At 42.6% G+C, this 20,807-nt stretch overlaps 1 protein-coding gene across 1 annotated transcript; it reads right to left on the bottom strand.

The window, feature by feature from the left end:
* Nucleotides 1-5,859: 5,859 nt before the first annotated feature.
* On the bottom strand, nt 5,860-12,177 carry LOC306894878 (Fc receptor-like protein 5; the record flags this gene model as incomplete). Its single annotated transcript, XM_079457715.1, has 9 exons — nt 5,860-6,008; nt 9,051-9,302; nt 9,383-9,685; nt 9,773-9,931; nt 10,011-10,148; nt 10,232-10,513; nt 11,505-11,605; nt 11,721-11,792; nt 12,143-12,177. The coding sequence occupies 9 exons, from the start codon at nt 12,175-12,177 to the stop codon at nt 5,860-5,862; spliced, it is 1,491 nt and encodes a 496-aa protein (XP_079313841.1).
* Nucleotides 12,178-20,807: the final 8,630 nt, after the last annotated feature.

Genomic DNA, 20,807 nt, shown 5'->3' on the forward strand with positions numbered 1-20,807 from the left:
AAACATTGTTACTTTACCGTCTGTGACCGCTTACTGGAATAATGCTGGTGGTAATATTTGTTGGAAAAAAGTTTGGCTGCTTCCACATCTCTTTTTTTTTTAACCAATAAAGTAAAAGAGATTACTTTTAAAATAATTCATAAATTATACCCTGCAAATCACTTCCTCAAAAAGTTAAAAAAGGATATTTCCTCCAGTTGTTCTTTCTGTGAAAACTCTGATGAAACTGTAGAAACAGTAGAAACTGTGTGTAAATGTTTTGGCAAGATGTTTTATTAGGTCTGAAATCTATAATGAATGTGTGTTGTATTGGAAGGATGTGGTCCTAGTGTTTATAGATTATAATCAATCTAAAAAAGGCAATTTTTATGTAATTAATCTGATTTTGTTACTAGCAAAGTTTCATATTCATAAATCTAAATATTTAAATGTGAAACCTCTTTATTTCATTTTTTTGAAAGAACTTGAAAAATACCTCTTTTCTATTAAGTTGTCTGAGAACAAAAAGGCCTTAAAACATTATCTGTTTGTAATTCTTTTCCGTTTTTCAGTGTCATGTAATTCTCATAATTTATCAACATGTGTAAGTTACATGATTCCCCCTTTGTGATTTTTTTTTTTGTTTATTCTTGTCTGTTCTTGTTCTGGTTTTGACTGTTATTATTGTATTTTGTTTTAAGCAATAAAAAAAAGAATCAATAAACAACACAGAGGAATCACAGCGACACATAGTATGTAAAAGACTTATAACATCTTCACCACACATTCATTTACTTTCATACGCCTTACAATACAAGAAACAAAATCAACGTAAATGTGGGAGAATTGGCAAATTGGCGCCGCGGTAACCGATCAGGAGCTTGCTCTAGAAGGACCGTGATTATGACACAGCGAGCAACAGAAGCCCCTCCCATGACGCGAAAGCAATTACTGGGCTAAAGTCAGTCACACACCATCTCGATTTACTTCCAAATAACACACATTTTATTCATAATGTAATGAATACAGGCCTATAGTTCCTGCACATTTTTGTTTTTCAGAATTGCGTGAAATGGCTAATAAAAAATAATACAATACGATTATGTGTCACCTCACCACGGTGGATTGGTTTAGTCTTTCTGGCCGTGACTCGTTTCGTGACGTGAGTGACAGTGTTGGGGGGGAAATCTGTTGATTGTCGAGTCTCAAAAAAACAGAGAAAGGTCAAAGCCATCAGGTGCACAAAAAAACAGATTTGTGCAGTTGAGAAACATAATTTTCTCTTTTACTTATGTTGTATTAATAAAATATGACGATTTGTCATAATTTTGTGTGTGTGTTTTATTTGTATTTATTCATTTTTCGGGGAGGGGGGGCTCAAAGGTAGACTCGCCCCGGGTGCAATTCAATGTAGAACCGCCACTGCACACTGATCTGTCTGCGCAGGTTTGTGTTGTGTTTGTGCACAGAGAACATTGTTATTAACAGAAACATTTTCACTATGAATCATTTATTACAGATATTCAATGGGCTTCTGGTTTGGCATTCAAATACAATTGTAGGTTTTGTGATATCTGTGCATTGAATGTTTCATTGATCTCTGTGATGTCAATAATCTTACACAGTCAGGTCTGCTTTTCACATAAACACATCTAGTAGTATTTACTATAGTAAACTGGTGTAAATTGCATTATACTTTAGTATTTTATATGACTACACTGTGTTCATTTATACTTCTACATACAGTATTTTACAGTTAGTCTACTTATTACGGTGAATTTTATCTAGGAATTATATTACATATAATTATAAAATGTGTGGCATTTATTCATGCAGTTATTGCTTCTGCATTATTCCTACAGTTTACTGGTTTTTAAACATTATTACTTTACACACCGGACAGCAACATTGTGTCAACTATGCAAGTCATCTATTGGACTGTATTTAATTCTGCACATCATTTAATTAAAGGAACAGTTCACCCAAAAATGAAAATGTTGTCGTCATTGACTCACCCCAGGTTGTTTTAAATCGGTTTAAATGTATTTGTTCTGCTAAACACAAAGGAAGAATGTCAGTGGCCAAACAGATCTCATCCCCCATTGACTCCCATAATATTTATTTGGGGACATAAATGGGGATGAGATCTGTTTGGTTACTATTCTTACAAATATCTTCCTTCCTGAAACACAATTGTATTGAAACACATTAACAACTTCTTCAAGTTAATAGGTTAAAGAGAAACTGCATATATTTCTGATGTAAAATTTTACATTTAGTCTCATAAAAATCAAGGTGAGAATAAACTCAAGTAATGTGACCGTTAGAAATGTTCTAGGATCTGTGTCTGTCAAGAAGAGATGCTTAAATGAGAACACTAGTGTACTATTTATGAAGGCCATATCTTTAACACCAAGCATATCTGCTGACTCTGTTGATTCTCTCCTTGATTCTTTTAACTCGAAGGTTAAAAGTTTAATTGATGATATTGCTCCTGTGAAAGTCAGGAAGAGTGGTAGACAAAAAGCACCTTGGAGAAACTCAACAGCAGTGCAAAATATGAAAAGACAATGCAGAAAAGCAGAGCGCTTGTGGCGGAAGACAAAACTTGTAGTCCATTATAACATCTACAAAGACACCATCCATGCTTTCAATATGGAACTAGGCAAAGCTAGGCAGACTTTCTTCTCAAATATTATAAACAGCAACTTAAACAACACCCGTACTCTTTTCGTTACTGTAGACATACTGACAAACCCCCCAAGCCAGATTCCCAGTGAAATGCTCTGACAGCAAGTGCAGTGAGTTTGCTTCTTTCTTCTCTGATAAAATCAATAACATAAGAAAGGTGATCAGCATATCCTTGAGTAGCGCTGGGGTCGGGCAGATCACACCACAACCTGAGAAAGTACTTACAATGTCTGATTTTGAAGAAATTGATGGCAAAAATTTGGCAGAAATCGTTCAACACCTTAAAACATCAACCTGCGCCCTTGACGCACTTCCCACATCTTTTTTCAAAAGTGTGTTAAACTGTTTAGAAGCAGATCTCCTAGATTTGGTAAATGCCTCGCTTCTCTCTGGAAGTTTCCCAAACTCCCTTAAAACTGCTGTTGTCAAACCCCTCCTGAAAAAGAGGATAAGACCATTTTAAACAACTATAGACCGTTCTCAAATCTTCCCTTCATAGGTAAAATCATTGAAAAAGTTGTCTTCAACCAGCTGAACAAATTCTTAAGCTCAAACGGATAGTTTGACAATTTTCATTCTGGGTTCCGCCCGCATCACAGCACAGAGACAGCACTCATTAAGATAGTAAACGACATTCGCTTAAGTACTGATTCAGACAAATTATCGGTGCTGGTCCTACTCGACCTCAGTGCTGCATTTGACACGGTCGATCATAACATACTTATAGACAGGTTGGAAAACTGGGTGGGACTTTCTGGGATAGTCCTAGAATGGTTCAGGTCATACCTAGAAGCAAGAGGTTATTATGTGAGTATAGGTGACCATAAGTCAGAGTGGACATCCATGACATGCGGAGTCCCTCAAGGCTCAATTCTTGCGCCTCTCCTATTCAACCTGTACATGCTCCCAATGAGCGAAATAATGAGAAATAACCAAATTGCTTACCACAGCTATGCAGACGACACACAGATATTACAACGATTACAGCCCCATTGACTCCCTGCTCAAATGCATTGATGAAATAAATAGTTGGATGTGCCAAAACTTTCTTCAGTTAAACAAAGACAAAACTGAAGTCATTGCGTTTGGAAATAAAGATGAAGTTCTCAAGGTGAACTTGTACCTTCACTCTAAAGGTCAAACAACAAAAAATCAAGTCAGGAATCTCGGTGTGTCTCTAGAGTCAGACCTTAGCTTCAGTAGTCATGTCAAAGCAATAACTAAATCAGCATACTATCATCTGAAAAATATTGCAAGAATTAGATGCTTTGTTTCCACTCAAGACTTAGAGAAACTAGTGCATGCTTTCATCACTAGCAGGGTGGAATATTGTAATGGACTCCTAACTGGCCTCCCCAAAAAGACCATAAGACAGATGCAGCTCATACAGAACGCTGCGGCAAGGATTCTGAGCAGAACCAGAAAATATGATCATATCACACCAGTCCTCAGGTCCTTACACTGGCTACCAGTTACATATAGGATAGATTTTAAAGTTTTATTACTGGTATATAAATCGTTCAATGGCCTAGGACCTCAATACATTGCAGATATGCTCATCGAATACAGACCCAAAAGAACACTCAGGTCATTAGGATCGCATCAGCTAGAAATACCAAGGGTTCTCTCCAAGCAAGGAGAGTCTGCATTTAGCTATTATGCCAGTCGCAGCTGGAACCAGCTTCCAGAAGAGATCAGATCTGCTCCCACAGTAGTCACATTCAAATCCAGACTCAAAACACATCGGTTTAACTTTGCATTTAATGAATGTGCACTGTGCCTCTGACCGTCCGACTGTTTGTGCTGTACTTTATTTTATTTATTATCTATTCTAAACTATATTTTAATGTATTTTTATTCTTAACTGGTTAATTTTTATTTTTCTTATTTCTTCTAAACTATGTTATTTAATTTTTTTATTCTTAATTGGTTAATTTTATTTTTCTTATTTCTTCACTGTTTTATCAAATGGATATTTTTAAGTTCTTCTATGTAAAGCACTTTGAATTGCCATTGTGTATGAAATGTGCTATACAAATAAACTTGCCTTGCCTTGCCTTGCCTAGGCTAGAGCTACAGTAAAACATGATATCATCTTAAAATCTGTGATTTAAGAAATATTTGCGAAAAACAAACAACTTCTTACAGAAATACTGTATAAAGTTAAATATTTATTACAAAATATTGTGTACTTCACAAAGCAAAATAGCAAAATAGTGATACAAATGCTTCTTAACTCTAATGAACAGAAACACAAAACAGAGACACATAACTATTGCATATAGTCTGCAGTATAAGAAAGTTATTCACTCATATGTAACACAAATAATCTTCAGTAATACTTAATGTCATTAAAATAATTTGGGAATGATGATTTAGTCAAATGCACTTTGGGTAGAACCTGTTGTTAGATGATAATAAATACATTTAGTTGATCTCTTAGGAATCACACAGACCGTTGGGAATGGGATACAGACACAGTAAAGTAAGAGGACCTTATACAGATGCAGGGATTTTAAAATCACATTAACACCATGATTTCACTATATTACACCCAAACCTTATAGAAACCCACTGACATATTACATCTGAAGCAACACATCTCTCACTTTCTCTCTCTTTCAATGGCACAAAAAACATGAATTTACTGTACAGACCTTTTACTGTAACACACCAGCGATATAAAAGTATTAACACAAGTTTTTCATTTGACTAAATGTTGTTTTTCTTAAACTTCTCAGATCAACACAGTCAAAATAATCAAACCTGTTTTCTTTACTATCCAGGTTTTGTTACTGAACCTGATATCAGATCTACACATTATCACATGACACTTCAATATATGAGCTGAAAACAAATGTTATGACTGTCATGAATATTACACAGTATGAAAATTTTTCAGTAAAAATATAACTTATAGTAATAATGACACAAAGTCTGTTGCTATAAGAGAACGGAGATTATCGAGCATTTACTGTGATGCACATAAAGCTTTGAGTTGTTAATAGTTAGTTTTAGTAAATGTGCTGTTGTGTTTTTCTCCGCTGGTCTTTGATTTAATCTGAGATCACATCATTACATTTATGTTTATTTAATCACATGTCACATCATTACAACCAGAAGCAACATCTGAAACAAACATATATGTAAAAATGTTATTCTTATATATTAAGATGTTGTTTTCATGTGTTACTGATTTGTGTGATCTGATAAATCAGATTTGGTTTTATCTCTCAATCTGAAGCATTTGAACACCAGCACGACTGTCACTAACATATATGGACAAACTGCCAGCAGAAAACTGAACATCTTGAGACCAGACATCTCCTCCTGAAAACCTGAAAAAGTGTGAACATGTTATCATGCAGAATATCGTCTCGGTTACGTATGTAACCTCTGTTCCCTGATGGAGGGAACAAGACGTTGTGTCGAAGCCGACAGATGGGGTTCGCCCTTGAGAACCAATCATCTCTGACTATTTTGAAAAGGCCAATGAAATTGGCGAATGAAATTTGCATGCCGGGCTCCGCCCCCGGATATCCGGGTATAAAAGGGGAGCCGGCGTGCTCATTCATTCCCCTTTTGTGCTGAGGAGCCTGAGAGCATCTCGTGACTGCTGCAGCGGACGGCTATTGTCGTGGCATGAAGGACACAACGTCTTGTTCCCTCCATCAGGGAACAGAGGTTACATACGTAACCGAGACGTTCCCTTTCTGTCGGTCTCTCGACGTTGTGTCCAAGCCGACAGATGGGGTTCCTATTGAAAACGCCACGGCACTAGCCGCGTCACAATCTCTAGCGAAGGGACGTTGACCGGCCTGGGCGAGCCACACGTGAGCGCTATCGCGAAATTGTAACCTTCCAGTGGGCAGGCAGGGGCTCCCAGAGCTTTTGGCAAAGATGAGTAGCCGCTGCCCTCGGCCACCACAGACGGAGGCCTTGTTCTCTAAACGAGAAGCCGTCCGGTACCGTAGGGCTACTGGGTAAGCGCTGTTCCCTCAATGTGGACGTGCGCTACGGAGACCACTTCCCACCCTAGGGGGGAATACAGTGGAGACACCAACATGGTCTCACCAAATAGGGGAGAATGTGCGGAATGCCGCAAGGTCAGCTGTGGCCTAATGGTTAGAGCGTTGGGCTTGTGATTAGAAGGTTGCCGGTTCTAATCTCAGTGCCAGCAGGTCATGACTGAAGGGCCTTTGAGCAAGGCACCTTACCCCTGATTGCTCTGCAGTAATGTGCCACTGTATAAAACTACTTGTAAGTCGCTTTAGATAAAAGCGTCTGCCAAATGAATAAATGTAAATGTAAATGTAAGGTGGATGTCCACCTGGGGGAGGTCATGGGTTGCCACGCGGGGAACCATCTCATGACGACGTCTCAGACGTAACCACACAATATGGCCTCCGTGTCGAGGGGGTCCTCGTCAAGGGAGTGCCCAGCGGTACTGGGTGGTGTTCAGGGAGGCAACAGGTCCCCCTGTGCCCGCCCAAACCACACCCAAGCCGGCCCGGAGGGGTGGAGCCGTCACTTCCCATGAGGTGTCAACTGACGAAAGAGCGCTTGGCTGTCTGGTTCAGGACACCCGGTGGGCGTGTGACATGCCGGGGCTTTGCCACCTGCTGTCTCCACTGGAGGCTGCGCGCTAGGGCCTCCGTGTCGAGGGGGTCCTCGTCCAAGGAGTGCCCAACGGTACTGGGTGGTGTTCAGGGAGGCAACAGGTCCCCCTGTGCCCGCCCAAACCACACCCAGGCCAGCCTGCAGGGGTGGAGTCATCACTTCCCACGGGGTGTCAACTTACGAGAGAGCGCTTGGCTGTCTGGTTCAGGACACCCGGTGGGCGTTTGACCTGCAGGGGCTTTGCCACCTGCTGTCTCCACCAGGGGTGGAGTCGTCACTTCCCACGAGGCGTCAACTGACGAGAGAGCGCTTGGCTGTCTGGTTCAGGACATCCGGTGGTCATGTGACCTGCAGGGGCTTTGCCACCTGCTGTCTCCATGGGAGGAGGCGTTTTTTGGGCGAGTTGCGATGACTGCAGCGAGCGAATGCCACCCTGAGGTTTAGTACGCTACGCCGGTCGTGCTGTCCGGGCCAGTATGCTGGCTCTGCACGAGAGGCCGGAGCCTCATCAGTGCAAGCAGGACAGCTAGCAACTTGAAGGCAGTGATCTGCCAACGCAGGCGGGGGCCCATCCAGCGACCCGACACTGCGCGCCCGTTGCACACCGCACCCGCACCCCGTAGGGAGGCGTCTGTCGTTACCACGACCGGCCTCAAGACCTGCTCGGGGTTAGGATGCGACGGCAGCAGGCGTAATGACGATACGCCTACTGCCAGTGTGCCACGCTCTCCATGGAACTCATCTCTGTAGTCAGTGCTGTCGCGGTCCCATGTGCGTCAACCCGAGGGGGACATTGAACAACAGGGGCTTTGAACCAACAGGGGCTTTTTAGTCATTGAACCAACCCCCGCGGGTTGATGAAGCAGATCGCAGCCCCCCCTTGTGAGGTCCCTGGGTGCTTGGTTAGCATTTCAAACCATCACAGTGGCTGGGAGTGTGGTCCGTCTCGGCATTCGATCCATCTCGCCAGACCTCCGCCGGACTTCGGGCATCCTCTTACCTCAGCAGAGGCAGGGATGTTCCTGTGCTCGAGGCCGGGGCTGCCACCCCTCTGGCGAAGGCGATAGAACCGTCCCCTCGGCCGAGATGTCCAGGGCCGTAGCCACTGCGGTCACAGAACGGGAAGCAAACGAGGTGGTGGCTTGCTCTTGACAGAACATAGCCAACGTGACGCAACGTCTGACTAGCCGTCCGCGCGCAGTGACGCAACGTCTGACTAGCCATCCGCGCGCAGTGACGCAACGTCTGACTAGCCATCCGCGCGCAGTGACGCAACGTCTGAATAGCCATCCGCGCGCCGTGCGGGCAGGACGAATCCACGAGGCTGCCACAGTGGTCGGACCCCCGAACACTTGCGGCAACCACCGTGTCCGTCCCCGTCCTCGATGAGTGTACTGCACCCAAGAGATCAGCGGGCAATGCCACGCTGAGGAAATTGCTCTTTTAGAAAAATACTTCAGGAATGATTCCCAGGGGAATCTCCGCTGCACCGCGTCGTAGAAATCGGCAATTCGAAGAATGTCATCAGATGCGAAGGCTCCGAAGAACAAAAGGTGAATGAATGAGCAGGCCGGCTCCCCTTTTATACCCGGATATCAAATTTCATTCGCCAATTTCATTGGCCTTTTCAAAAAAGTCAGAGATGATTGGTTCTCAAGGGCGAACCCCATCTGTCGGCTTCGACACAACGTCGAGAGACCGACAGAAAGGGAACTGAACTATAACAAACTCATCTCACATCACACGACAGACTCGCTCACCTGTGACTGAGATCCAGCTCTTTAGAGACGCTCCTCTCTCTGGGTGTTTACAGTAGTAGAAACCCTCATGTGACTTTGAGACTGTAGAGATGATCATCGTGTCTCCTGTAGTCTGATTCTTCACCTCTGATCCATCTTTATAGAATTCAGCTCTGAGGTTTGACGGGTTTTTATATCGATATATACAGTGAAGAGTCAGAGAATCTCCTTCAGTCACAGGATGAACAGGACTGTCCAGAATCACATCACCGTCTACACAACAGAGGAACAAATGTAATGTAATAATAGTGATATTTTGTGTTGAGCTAATAAATACAGAATTATAAACTCACCATGTATTGAGATATTAACAGGATGAAGTTTGTGTCCAGATTCAGACTCACACCAGTACACTCCAGTGTCAGACGTGATGAGAGATCTGATTGTACATATAGATTCTGTTCCTGTAGATCTGACCGATGATGATGATGATGATGATGATGATGATGAAGGACAAATTTCCAGTGTGTTTGTGTATCTTCTCACTGTCCATCCAGTAGAGTTCCTGTGATCGTCACAGCTCAGAGAGAGAGATTCAGATGAGAAGTGTTGAGTTCTGTTGGGTCTGATGTTCAGAGACACTGAAGAAGAAACACCTGAGAAGAAAAACACAGCTTATAGATGAATGAATAAATGAAGGATATAAGAGCTTGTTGTTGTTTAGTTGTGTGTGTTGAAGTCACCAGTGATCCACAGTGGTTGTGTGTTGCTGTGGTGTGTGTGATAGACTGGATCTCCTCTCTCTGCTCGGCACATATAAACTCCTGTGTGCTTCAGAGCAGCAGAACTCACAGTGTAGTTGCCTTTAGATCCTCCACTGCTGTCTGACACCAGATCATAACCTGGAGAGAGAAATTTGCTTCACATTAAGGTTTAAAGATGGAATATTCAATAGAAAATAACTAACTGAGATGGTATTACCTGAGGAAAGATTGTGTGCAGTGAACCAGCTGAATGTCCAGCCTGTAGAGGATCTGTTAACCACACACATCAGAGTCACTGAATCTCCTTCAGTCAGCCACTGCTGTGGAGAAACTCTTAAAACTGTCTTGGGTTGATCTGAAAGTGAGAAATCTCTCATGAATAACATGTGACACTTCAGCTCTTCACAGTAATGATGATGAACAAACATATAAACTCACATGATGATACAGTCAGTGTAACAGCGTCACTCTTCTCAGAGTTTTGTCCGTTTACTCTCTTTCCTTCACACGTGTAGTTACCGCTGTGCTGATGGTTAACTGTGATTTTACACTCTTGTGTTTTGCATTGGTTGACTGTATTCTGGTGGTTATATTTCTCTACAGTCCAGCTGTATGTCCACTCAGTGTCTTGTTCAGTCTGTATGTCACATCTCACAGTGACAGTTTCTCCTGAGAACAGCTGTTTGTCAGGCTCAACGCTCAAAACTGCTTTAAGACTCTCTGTACAAACATAACAAAATATAATTTATCTATTTGTAGGTTTAAGCTCTGTCATGTTTCAACGGACAAAAAAGTGAATTATAAAACTGACACATGCAAAGTATAAAATTATGTCCAACTGATAAATTCCAGTTCGTCTGAAGTCATTCTTTAACATTTCTCCTCTTGTGTTACATGGATTACAGTAAGTTTGGAACAGCGTTAGTGGACATCAAATAATGACAGAAAATGTATTCATGGAGTTAAGACACTACAACCCATAGAAAAGATGAAATATCTACACCTGACTGACCTCACATGTATTGCAGGTATAAAGGGTTTTATATACTATGACATTCTTATTACTGCAAAGAAACTACATTTATTTATAAAAGTACAGGACAGTTGATTTCATCTTTCCGATTTCTATTTTAATTTTAAAAGATACTAAAAGCTTTGAAATTAAGGATCCAACTTTTGTCCAACAAGTGTCTCTTGTTTTATGTTTGTTGAAAGTATTGTGCATGTTTTGTTTTTGACCAGATTCTCCTCAAAAAGCTTTTAATCTCAAGAAACTAATCTGTTCCCCTATAAAATGAATTTAATCCATCATATAAAGTCAAGTCATCTTTATTTATATAGCGCTTTTTTACAATTTTCATTGTTACAAAGCTGCTGTTCAAGAAAACATTGACTATAAGCAAAACGTATAAGGTTATGCAAGTCAAAACACAGTTCAGATATCAGACAGACAATTGAATAATAAAACAAATGAATCTTTCAAATAAAAACTAATGAATCTATAAGAACACAATAAATGTTGTTTCAGTCACTGAAGCTCTGGGTAAATAAGGTTTAATAACTCTTTTATCATAGACTGTTTATATCCATAAATCTGAATGATTCATGAAAATGAAACCATATATTTCTGGTCCTCCTAAAACACTGATACAACATGATCACTGACATAATGTTTCTTTAACACACACACATGAGATGATATTAAACTCACCCGTCACAATGAGATCAACAGATGATCTTGATGAAGTTTTTGGTCGTCCATGTATCTCGGTTTCACACGAGTACTGACTCTGATCAGATTGAGAAACTGAACTGATAGTGAGAGTGTTTGTGTTTACAGTGTAATGTTGAGTCTTATAAACTTCAGTTCTGTCTTTATACCACAGATATCTCCAGTTTAATGATCTGTATTGTTCTTCTATCTCACACTTCAGAGTGACTGTCTCTCCAGTGAACACAGATGTGTCTGGTGTTACTCTCACTGTAGCTCTGGGTAAAGCTGAGGAAGGAAGAAAAGCAGGATAACAAGAATATATATAACATAACCATTGGCATAATGTTTTTGATATTAAACTCACCCGTAATTGTGAGATAAAGACTTGAGCTCAATGTAGTTTGTGGTCGTCCACGTATCTCTGCGCTACACGAGTACTGACTCTGATCAGATTGAATAACTGAACTGATAGTGAGAGTGTTTGTGTTTACAGTGTAATGTTGAGTCTTATAATCTTCAGTTCTGTCTTTATACCACAGATATCTCCAGTTTAATGATCTGTATTGTTCTTCTATCTCACACTTCAGAGTGACTGTCTCTCCAGTGAACACAGATGTGTCTGGTGTTACACTCACTGTAGCTCTGGGTAAAGCTGTAAAGATAATGTCATATTTACTCATAGGGCTTTAATACACACAAACATATTATTATGAATGATACGTTTCAGTTTGGTCTAAAGCAACGGTAAATTAGTAAATATTTGTGTTTATTATATTGTCATAATGTGGTAAGTGTTTTATAAAAGCTCCAGTACTTTATGTGTCACTCTGTCTGTTAAAAGCCATTAAAAACATTTGAAAGATAACCTTAAAGACTTTAATGCTTATATAACATCAATAAAATTGTTAACTTCAATATATAATTGTCAGGTTACAGACAGGAAGACAACAGAGGGTGGAGTGTAATATATATTTAATCAGCAGAATGGAACGAGCTCCAGATACAATGGTGAATAAACAGATTTAGAGCTGGTAAGAATGAATTAGCTTGCAGTATAAAGTCTCTATGAACAAGGATGGAAGATGACACGAAACTGATGACGAAGACTGGTTGAAGACGAACTTGAGGATCTAGATGAGGAGAGGTGAGTCTGTGTGTCTATGTAGAGACGAGACCAGACGAGGACTGAAGGGTGAGTGCGGGTTATAAAGGGTGAGTTGCAGATGGATCCAGGTGATGACGATTAGAATTCGGGTGATGACGAACGAGTGGGCGGAGTGACGGGCAAAAGAGGCGTGGTTACCAAAGGGATCCTGACAGTACCCCTCCTCCCAAGGCGGCTCTGAAGAGGGACGTTGCTGGCGGCGAGGTCTACCACATCCCCTTGGAGCTGGACGATCAGGGTGATCCGTGTGAAATTGAGTGAGAAGAGCAGGGTCTAGAATGTCATCCCGGAGGACACAAGAACGCTCCTCTGGTCCAAAATCCTCCCAGTCTACGAGGTACTCCAGACGGGGACCTCGCCGTCGGGAATCCATGATGGTTCGGACGCGGTAGAAGGGCTCTTCTTCCACAGGAACGGGAGGAGGAGGCACTTCATCCGAGGGTTCATCTGTGGGAAGAGGAGTGACAGAATCAGTGAAGGGTTTGAGGAGAGAGACATGAAAAGGTGCAATCCTGTAGTGAGGTGGTAGGTTGAGTTTGTAGGTGACTTCATTCAGCTGTCTCTGTATGGTGAACGGTCCGATGTATCAAGGACTCAGCTTACGGCAAGGCAGGCGGAGACGGATGTCCCGCATTGACAGCCACACCTTCTGTCCTGGCTGGTACAGAGGGGAATCTCTTCACCGTCGGTCCGCTTGCTCCTTATGCCTCCGCACTGCCTGCTGGAGCTGCACGTGAGCTGAGTCCCATACCCTCTCGCGAAACCAGAAGTCGACAGCTGGAACCTCCGAGGGCTCACCCGACCAAGGGAAGAGAGGGGGTTGATACCCGAGGATACACTGAAAGGGGGTGAGCCTGGTGGTAGATTGACTGAGGGGAGATATCAGCTCCAGCTGTCTTGGTACTGGTGGCAGTATGTTCTAAGATACCGGCCGATCTCTTGAATCTTCCGCTCAGTCTGGCCGTTGGTTTGTGGATGATATCCGGACGAAAGACTGACGGTAACTCCAAGGAGTTTGAAGGCGTTCCAGACTCGGGAGATGAACTGATGTCCTATGTCCGAGACAATGTCCTCAGGAATTCCGAAATTGCGAAAGACATGGTTGAAGAGAGCTTCGGCGGCTCCGAGAGCCGTGGGGAGACCCGGTAAGGGTATAAGTTTGCATCCTTTGGAAAACCTATCGACCGCTACAAACACACAGGTGTTACCTTCGGATCAGGGGAGATCAGTCATGAAATCGACCCTGATATGAGACCAAGGACGTCTGGGTATGAGGAGTGGAACGAGTTTGCCTTCAGGAAGATTACGGAGAGTATTGGTAATGGCACAGACTGAGCATCCCTTGATGTAACGGAAGACATCCTTGGAGATGGAAGGCCACCAGTACCGTTGTCTGAAGAGCGAAAGGGTACGCTTGCTACCTGGATGTCCAGATCCCGGATCAGTGTTAGCTGAGTCCAGAAGGGCTGTACGAAGGTGTAGAGGGATGAGGGTGAGCCCTTCAGGACCTCCCCGCGGAATGGGATGACGACGGTTCTCCTGGACGATCTGATTGTCGATCTCCCAGATGATGGGGCTAAGGATCACGGCTGGAGGGAGAATGGGTTCTGGTGTGTTTTCGTCCAACGAGGAGTGATAAAGACGGGAGAGAGCATCTGCTCTACAGTTCTTCCTACCTGGTTAATAGGTGACTTGGAAGTGAAATCGAGTGAAGCGGGCCCAACGGGCCTGACGAGGATTCAATCTCTTAGCCTCTCTGAGGTACTATAGATTACGGTGATCTGTTATGACCTCGAACTGGTGATTAGCTCCCTCCAGCCAATGTCTCCATTCCTCCAGAGCCAGTTTAATGGCAAGCAACTCCCGGTTTCTAATGTCGTAGTTGCGCTCCGCCGGGGACAGTTTTTTGGAGAAGAAAGCACATGGAAGGAGTTTGGGAAGCTCACCCTGCCGCTGAGATAGGACAGCTCCTACCCCTGTGGAGGAGGCATCTACCTCCACGACAAAAGGAAGTTCCGGATTGGGATGAACGATAATAGGAGCAGTCGTGAAAGCTTCTTTGAGGCGTTGAAAGGCCAGTATGGCCTCTGGTGATAAGGACAGGGACTTGGGCCGGCCTTTCAGAGTCGAAGTGAGGGGTGCACTGATGGAACTGTAGTTCTTAATGAATCTTCTGTAGAAGTTAGCGAAGCAGTTGGTTGTACCCAGTTTTGGATAGTCTCCACTTTCCTCTGGTCCATCTGGATTCCCCGTTGGTTGATGATGTATCCCAGAAAGTGAATCGAAGTGGTATGGAACACACTTTTCCAGTTTCAGGTACAATTGATGATGACGTAGAACTTCAAGAACCTCGATGACGTGATGATGGTGTTCAGAGAGGGTAGAGGAGTAGATGAGGATATCATCAATGTACACAATGACGAAACTGTTGCGGTATTCGCGGAAAATCTCATTCATGTACCCCTGGAAGACAGCAGGAGCATTGGAAAGGCCGAAGGGCATCACCTGATATTCGTAGTGACCTGAGGGGGTGATAAAAGCCGTTTTCCACTCGTCCCCATGTCGAATACGAATCAGGTTGCAGGCGCTCAGATCCAGTTTCGAGAAGATCCGGGCACCGCGGAGCTGTTCCAGGGCTGCAGGAACCAGAGGAAGAGGATAGCTGAACTTTACAGTTTGAGAGTTGAGGTTACGATAGTCGATACACGGCCTCAGGCCCACGTCCTTTTTCCAAAACAAAGAAACTCGAAGCAGCAGGGGAGATGGATGGACGAATAAACCGTTGTCGTAACGCTTCCGCCACATACTCCTCCATGGCCTTCTGCTCCGGGATCGACAGGGGATAGATTCGTCCTTTTGGGAGAGCAGCTCCAGGTAGCAAGTCGATAGCGCAGTCCCATGGCCGGTGAGGTGGTAACTTGGTTGCTAATTTCATGCTAAACACATCCTGGAATGCCCGATACTCCACTGGAATCTCCACCTGTGGTTGAACTTCGGGGTGTTTGACAGGGGTAGAACAGACCGAAATCTTTGGTTTTGACATAGTAGACGATGATGAAGAAGATGATTTCTTGATAGAGGGTAGACAAGTCAGATGACAATCGTCGCCTCACCGCAGGATCTCCCCGGATTCCCAGTGGAAGGTCGGTTGATGTTGTACCAGCCACGGGCTGTGGATTCCTCCAGCACCATAAACGAGATTTGCTCCGAGTGTAGGCTTCCTATGCGAAGAGTTAAGGTAGGAGAATGATACCGGATATGACCTCTGCCCAGCGGTTTCCCTTGGATGGTGTGAATCTGTAGATCTTGGTGATTACGACATTTGTGAAGATTCAACTTCTGAAGGAGCTGTGGGGAAATGAAGTTCCCCACGGAGCCAGTGTCGATGAGAGCTTGCGCTGAGACAGAAACACATGCGGTCAGGAGATGTACAGTGGTACGGTTCAACGCTGCAATCTTCGGAGAGACTTGAATGGAACTTACCGCTGGGCGAGGAGGTCGAATGGGACAGGCACTGAGAAGATGTTTATCTGAAGCGCAGTATAAGCAGAGATGTTGAAGAATCCGTCTTTGACGTTCAGATGTCGGTAATTGGGAGGAGCCAATCTCCATGGGCTCTGGTGCTGGAGTGGATGGACCCGTGGGCGGAAGACTTACAGTTGGCTCCAATAGATCGCAGGCGGCTAGGCGTTGAGAAACTCTGATGGTTTTCGAGACCCATGGTGTCATCATACACTATCAGGAGTTGACGAATGTTGGGATTCAACCCTTGACGAAAAGCGGTGATCAGCGCCGTTTCATTCCAACCACTGGAAGCCGCAAGGGTACGGAACTGAAGTGCATAGGTGCTCACAGAAGACTTGCTTTGTCGAAGATTAAAGAGCTGATCATGGACAGAGAGAGATCGGCGGCTGCTTGGCCAAAAACTTCCTTGAAGTGTTGAATAAAACTAGCAAGGGTCTTGATAACATCCGAGTTAGAATTCCACAGCGATTGCGCCCACTGAAGTGCTCTTCCAGACAATAAGGAAATGATGAAGGCAACTCAGTCGTTAGCAAATTGAGGTTGTTGCATTGAAAAGTAAAGCGATACCTTAAGTATCATAAGTGAGTCTCGGTGGTGGGTCTCGGTGGTGGGTCTCGGTGGTGGGTCTCGGTGGTGGGTCTCGGTGGTGGGTCTCGGTGGTGGGTCTCGGTGGTGGGTCTCGGTGGTGGGTCTCGGTGGTGGGTCTCGGTGGTGGGTCTCGGTGGTGGGTCTCGGTGGTGGGTCTCGGTGGTGGGTCTCGGTGGTGGGTCTCGGTGGTGGGTCTCGGTGGTGGGTCTCGGTGGTGGGTCTCGGTGGTGGGTCTCGGTGGTGGGTCTCGGTGGTGGGTCTCGGTGGTGGGTCTCGGTGGTGGGTCTCGGTGGTGGGTCTCGGTGGTGGGTCTCGGTGGTGGGTCTCGGTGGTGGGTCTCGGTGGTGGGTCTCGGTGGTGGGTCTCGGTGGTGGGTCTCGGTGGTGGGTCTCGGTGGTGGGTCTCGGTGGTGAGTCTCGACGAGGACTGAAGGGTGAGTGCGGGTTATAAAGGGTGAGTTGCAGATAGGATCCAGGTGATGGCGATTAGAATTCGGGTGATGACGAACGAGTGGGCGGAGTGACGGGCAAAAGAGGCGTGGTTACCGAAGGGATCCTGACAATAATAATATAAATGAAAACTAGAGTACTTTAATTTGAGGTTTTATTTTATTTACTACTATGATCTTCTTCCCAGTGTGACAGTAATGATTTTGATCTGAAATAGAGAAAACTACTGTGCATTTCATTTATCTACACAGAATGATGCTTTTCTCTTTTCAATAAGAGAAGACAAATAGTTGTGGAGATATTATAAATCCAACACTATTCATCACTATACATTTGTGTTTTTCACATCTGTCTGTTATTTCATGTTTGGTGAATGTATTGTGTCATGATTCTGCCTTCTCTTGTCTTGATTTTCTGGTCTGGGGCAGAATCATGACAGACCCACATGTTTTATGTGGAGAGAAACATATTATTGTCAATTAGGACAGAATATGCGTTCTCTACAGTCTCGTCATTTGGCCCCGCCCCTCTCGTTCCTAGTATAGCTTTCCTCCTGTGTCTCATTACCCACACCTGCCCATTGTTATCTCCTTTGTTAGTCTCCCTATTTAATGCCCTCTTGTCTATTGTCTTGTGCACGTTCGTTGTACATGTTTCCTGCACCGTACGTAGAGTTCTTTGTTCATGGTCTGGTCAGCTAAATGTTAAATTACCTAGTGTTTGGTTATTTTTGCCCCCCCTTGTGGGAAGTGGTTGTTTTCTGTTTTTGTATCTTGTTTAGTTAGTGTTTTCCCCATCGAGGGTGTTTTTGTTCTTTATTAAAGTCTATTTGTCATCCCCGCTGCCTTGCACTTGGGATCTTCCACCACGTTCACTCCTGTTTCACGACAATTGTGTATGTTTTGTTTATGTATTATTTTCTCATTAAAATATTATAATCTCAAGAAACTAACCTGATAAACTAAAGCTTATGATGAATCAAATGTTTTATAATGAGCTAAATATGACTGTATACAGATAAACACTCACCTGATACTGTCAGTGTAACTGCATCACTGGTGTGTGAGGATCCTCTGGTCTCTGATCCTCTGGTCTCTGATCCTCTACAGGTGTATTTACCTGCGTCAGACTCACTAACAGAACTGATCGTGTATTTCTGTTGAGCACTGAAGGTGTAATCGTTTAAATCTTTATACCATCTGTACCACCAGCTTGTGTTTCCTCCTCCAGTGATGTCACATGTGAGAGTGACAGTTTCTCCTCCAAATACACGTTCACCAGGCCATACAGACAATTGAGCTTTTGGTCTTTCTGTACAATAATAAACAATTCACACTAAAATTAAAGTCAAAATTCGTCTGCCATATATAACATGAACACAAACTGAAAGAGCACAAAACTACAGGTATGTATCAGATTTATGCACTGAAACTACAACTACCATTTAGTGTCTTATGAAGAAATCTGTTTTGTGTTTTCAGAACAGTGTATTATGAGAGTAATCTCTTTATGTAAGCACTGTGTGATGTGGCTTTCTGAGTGAACACTTTAGATAAACTTCTCTAACAGCAAGAACTGAACTGAATTCTCTTTCACGTCACTTGAATCAGTAATAAAACACACAAATGATAAACTTTCATCTGCTGTCCTGAGCATCATTCAGACTGGCCCCGGATCATCTGAGAGTTTTTATTGTCAAAGCCCATATAATGATAAACACACTCAGCTGAAGATATCTTTGAATCTGCATCATTGATGTCTGAGGATTGTGATCTGCTGGCCTTTCCTGATTCTAACACATGATTTTAAACATTTACATCATTGAGATGTGCAAGTGTTTCAGAAAGATCTTGTTGATCTCATTGGTAAATCGTAAATAAACTTAAGGCTGGAATACACTACGCGACTTTAAACATCTCAACAGATCAAAAAAAAACTAGACATCACACACTTGCAGACAAAACAAAGTTTGCAGAGAAAAACAGGCCGATTAAATCAACAGACTAGATCAGACATTGTGCAACAAGTCCAGACAGAAAATCTGGTCAGAATCTGAGCGAAAGTCTTGTAGTGTATTACAGCCTTAAACATTTTATAAATGTATTTTGATGTTTCTTATAAATATTTATTAACATGACAAAATTAAGTGGAAAATATTTAAAATTTCTTTGCAATTTGGCACTAAAAGTAGATTTAAAACATGGAAAACTGAGCAGAATAAATGTATTTTATATATTCTTTTATAATCTTTCTTCCCCATTCATCTGAAGGCATTAATGTTGGCTATGAGAATAGATTTATGAATGATTTCCCTAATGGTGGTCAATCTTGTGCTACACAATAGATCATTTTTATATATCAGCTCTCAGATCATGAATATTGTATGTGATGTGATCAATAAAACAAAGTGACTCACCTTCAGTTTCTTCAGAGTCGATCGCTGAAATCAGCACTGTAAAGAAAAAAGAGAAAAAAACTTTAAACCTTTAAACATGGAGCTGATACATAATAAAACAAAGTTATTTTATTTGACACACAGAGCTGAAGATTCTTCCTAAAATCACCATGTTGAGAGACACATGAGCAGCTAAATAATAGATTGTTGCTTCAATGACAAAAATAACCCATAATTTCTTCTGTTGTGTGACGCTGCAGCCGCACAGATAGATGTCAGTATAAAGTCAACCAGCCAGTCAACCAATGTGTTTCGAGTTTTAAATGTCTTTGTTTCAAGAACCAAAGTATTGGTTTGGAAAATAAGGCCCTGCTAAAAAATAATGCCACATACATTCATACACTTCATCAAACCTTTTAAATAGTTTTCGATTTTGTGATTTTGTGGTATGTTTTACATTGACCACAGATTGAGAATCACTGATCTAGATCTCAAATCTAAACATGAAGAATCACACAAACCCACATGCATATTTACAAAAGATTAACTGTGACTTGTTCATTCAACACCGAGTTGTAATTAACTGGACAAAATAATGGTGGTAGACAGTATTTGTAAATGAATCCGATCAGAAGCTTGTGAACAACTCACACACTGGTCAATACCACAGAACTCAAAAGAAGGAGAAACTAAAACCACAGTGAACTCATCCCCATCTCTCTCTATTTCATCAAACCACTGACACTGAATGTTGTGCTGGACAAAACTAATACAATATAGTTATTCCTATGATATGATAATACATTTAGGACAAAACAATGTTTTTTTACGTATTTAATGGACCAAATCATAAGGCAAATGGGCAGTGTATCAGGAAGTAGAGTTTGTTGTACAATACAAAAAATAAATATCCTGGCAAATATAGCATACACTAGTTATTAAGTTTTTGTTTTATAGTCATTCTCATGAGCCTCGTCTCAAATGTGTGTTGGTGTAACTTTTCCTAAATTCATCTTAAAGCTCAGCTTTAGTTTGCACTCCATACACAACTAATAAAGAGAGAACAAACGTTTCAATTGTGCAAAGTTTGACCTCACTTCTGGTCACTACTGTATATCACGAGATAAAGATTTCAATTAAGAGAGCAGCAAGAAAAGGTTTTTAAAAATGAAACACTG

Source organism: Barbatula barbatula, assembly GCF_947034865.1.
Source record: "Barbatula barbatula genome assembly, chromosome: 5".
Classification (NCBI taxonomy): domain Eukaryota; kingdom Metazoa; phylum Chordata; class Actinopteri; order Cypriniformes; family Nemacheilidae; genus Barbatula; species Barbatula barbatula.